Raw genomic sequence first — 2,653 nt, 5'->3', positions numbered from 1 at the left:
GGGGGGGGGGGGGGGGGGGAGTACGGGCAGGCTAGAGCATGACTCAACGCCCTTTTTGCTATTACATACAAATCCATTGGTAAATGCATACTTTCTTAACTATAGAGTACCTTGAGAACATCTCTCAACATGCCTGACTTATCTTAAACTCTTGTCAGCTCCTCTGACAACTGATTTTACCGTAGACACAGAAGTGAAAGTAGATTGAAGTTCTTGCCGGTACCACTACCCCGACCTTCATCGCTTCATTTTGTTCCCCTCCCGCCTCCAGCTGCAGCCTGTGCAGCTTTAAAAAGATCAAATTAAACAGATAAAATGCTTCGTATCCGGGGGGTAGGGCTGCTTTGAAGGAGACAGGAACAGATGCAGCAGACACACATTTCCTCATGTGCTGAGTCGGTTTTACACAATAAGCAAATCAACTAACTTTTGTAAAATCATATTAATCAGGGTTTTCTTTTCTAATTAATTACATAAGAAATAAGTTGTGTCTCGCTATGATGGTTGTTTCTTCCAGTATGTTAGTGTTTCAGTAGTTGCAGTACATTCTGTGTATTCAGTTGGTGTGTAGTGTGTGAAATATGTTGCTAGGATGAGGGTGAAATGGTGGAAGTGCCTCAGAATAATTTGTGAATGTTGACAAAAACTTAAAATATTTGATTTGTTTTAAATCGGAAGAAAATTCCAACTAAATTCATCGACAACAGTTAGACCAGTTTGTGTGTTAAAGAAGTAAAAATACACACGCACGGCGTTATTCCAGCAGAGTTACAGTCGCATCCGTTTGACCTGCTGTCCGGGAACGTATTTAGTCGGGAGATTTTTGCAAGACACTATTTTCCCAAAAACCTGCAGCGCTCGGTCTCAGACAGTCAGCTGCAGCAGAAGTTGACCTTTGCCACCGGTAGGCCGCCTGAACAGTTTTGAAAGACAGCAAGCACGGACTAAAAACACGCAGATCTGTGCTGGACACAAACACACCGGAACGATTTAGAAGCAGTTCATAAGAAAACTAGGATGACCCTCGCCACTCGGAGAGCACAGACAGTGGTGCATTCAGGTGCTCCTCGGATGGTCACCTTTTCCCGAGTTTTTGCGATTGTTCCGAAACTACACGAATGCAGCACAAATGCCCTGTAACGCCCCACGAGTGCCTACCATCATCGCCTGTGTAAACATTAAGCGCTCCATCATTTTACATGCGTCTCCCTCATGAAAACAATACAGGAGGTAGTGTGATCATGACGGTTTTGGTGTGCCGGATCTTATTGACACACAGTACTTTTTCTTCACCGCAAACACTGACGCATGAAGGTTGAATCCCTTCAGTGGCACTCCACCCATCGGCTGCCCTCACCGCTGATGTAAGGAGAGGGCGTGGATCACATTGACAAATGTTGCCACTCAAGTGGAATACCATTTCCATTTTTTTTTTTTTTCCCCATAAAGCAACTTTGTTTCCGTTTTCGCCGCCACGAGTTGTAGAAATATGATCCTATGATCAGGTTTAGTGACCTGAGGGGAGTTTACCAGCTTCTTGAGCACGAGATCAGACAAACCGCTGATCCACTAACCTGTGAAAATCCATTCTACCTCCCAAAAGTTGAAAGGAAGTGGAAATCGCTGCTGTGTGTGATGTCGAGGTAAAGTCTGGTGATAACTTCATGAGACTGAGAGCTTCCTGAAGGCTAGAGGGTAATATGGAGGGCTACTTTTATGATATACTCTTGCCAAATAATTAATTTGCTCGATTTCCCTTTAAATAATGAATATTATGCATTTAATAGATAAATCAGGAGCATCCGCTGAAGTAGAGATGTCGGCATGAGGTAGCGTGTAAGGTCTGGACAAAGGGAAAGCTGAAGCACGTGTGGGAGGAGGGACGGGCCGTCGTGGGATAACAACAACGACAGCACATTTTGCTTTTAATGGAAGCAAATGGATTTGGGTCCGAGTACAGACATGAAAGGGAAAGTATTGAGATGGACTAACAGATTATTGCTTTTGGTATTTTCATGGGATTTGGTAACAATAACAATAAATATAAAAGAACAGTGAGGTGTTTGAATGCAACTCAAACACTTCACTGTAATCCTGATAATAACAATGATAATAAAAAAAGTTTGGGACCATCACAACTTTGCACTGTAAACCAGTCAGGCAGTCCTGTGATTAAAGGGGAGGGTACACGTTATCGACTGTTTGGTACTCTGACCTGGTTGATGGTTTTCTCCATCTGTACCAGGCCCAGGTTGGGCAGTGTGGTCTTGATGAAGTCCACTATGGACTCCAGGCTGTCGTGCTGCAGGATCAGAGGCTTGTGGCTCCCCAGCAGGCTCAAGGCCACCTTGAAGATGACCTCTGACCCCTGCAGGAACAACATATCTGACAGAGGACAAAGAGGAGTCAAAAGGTTACAGAGGACGAAAGAGGTTGACGGCTTCTTTTGATTCAATTACGCAACAGGCCGGTATATAATGACAGACACTCACAGCACAGCTTACCGTGTTGATTGGCGACTTAAAGGGTTGTTTTCAATGCTAGATGCTTTGACGTCAATTAAAAAAGGTTTAAACAAATATAAATATAGGCCAGAGACCGAGTAGGTGTGTGAATTTGTGTGCGCGCTTTGAATGCATCAGGGCGGGGTAAG

General features: G+C 44.1%; 1 protein-coding gene across 5 annotated transcripts in view; it reads right to left on the bottom strand.

Moving 5' to 3' along the window:
• Positions 1–2,653, bottom strand: part of tbc1d1 (TBC1 (tre-2/USP6, BUB2, cdc16) domain family, member 1) — a 62,729-nt gene that overhangs the window by 2,566 nt on the left and 57,510 nt on the right. For all 5 annotated transcript variants that reach the window (XM_031876280.1, XM_031876279.1, XM_031876281.1 and 2 more), the window contains one exon: positions 2,216–2,385. In XM_031876280.1, coding sequence (XP_031732140.1) covers positions 2,216–2,385 — 170 coding nt within the window. The remainder of the gene's footprint in view (positions 1–2,215; positions 2,386–2,653) is intronic.

The sequence above is a fragment of the Anarrhichthys ocellatus genome, unplaced genomic scaffold, assembly GCF_004355925.1.
Source record: "Anarrhichthys ocellatus isolate YVR2014 unplaced genomic scaffold, GSC_Weel_1.0 scaffold107, whole genome shotgun sequence".
Lineage (NCBI taxonomy): Eukaryota > Metazoa > Chordata > Actinopteri > Perciformes > Anarhichadidae > Anarrhichthys > Anarrhichthys ocellatus.
The sequence above is the reverse complement of the archived record's forward strand: the minus strand, read 5'-3'. Positions and strand labels throughout refer to the sequence as shown.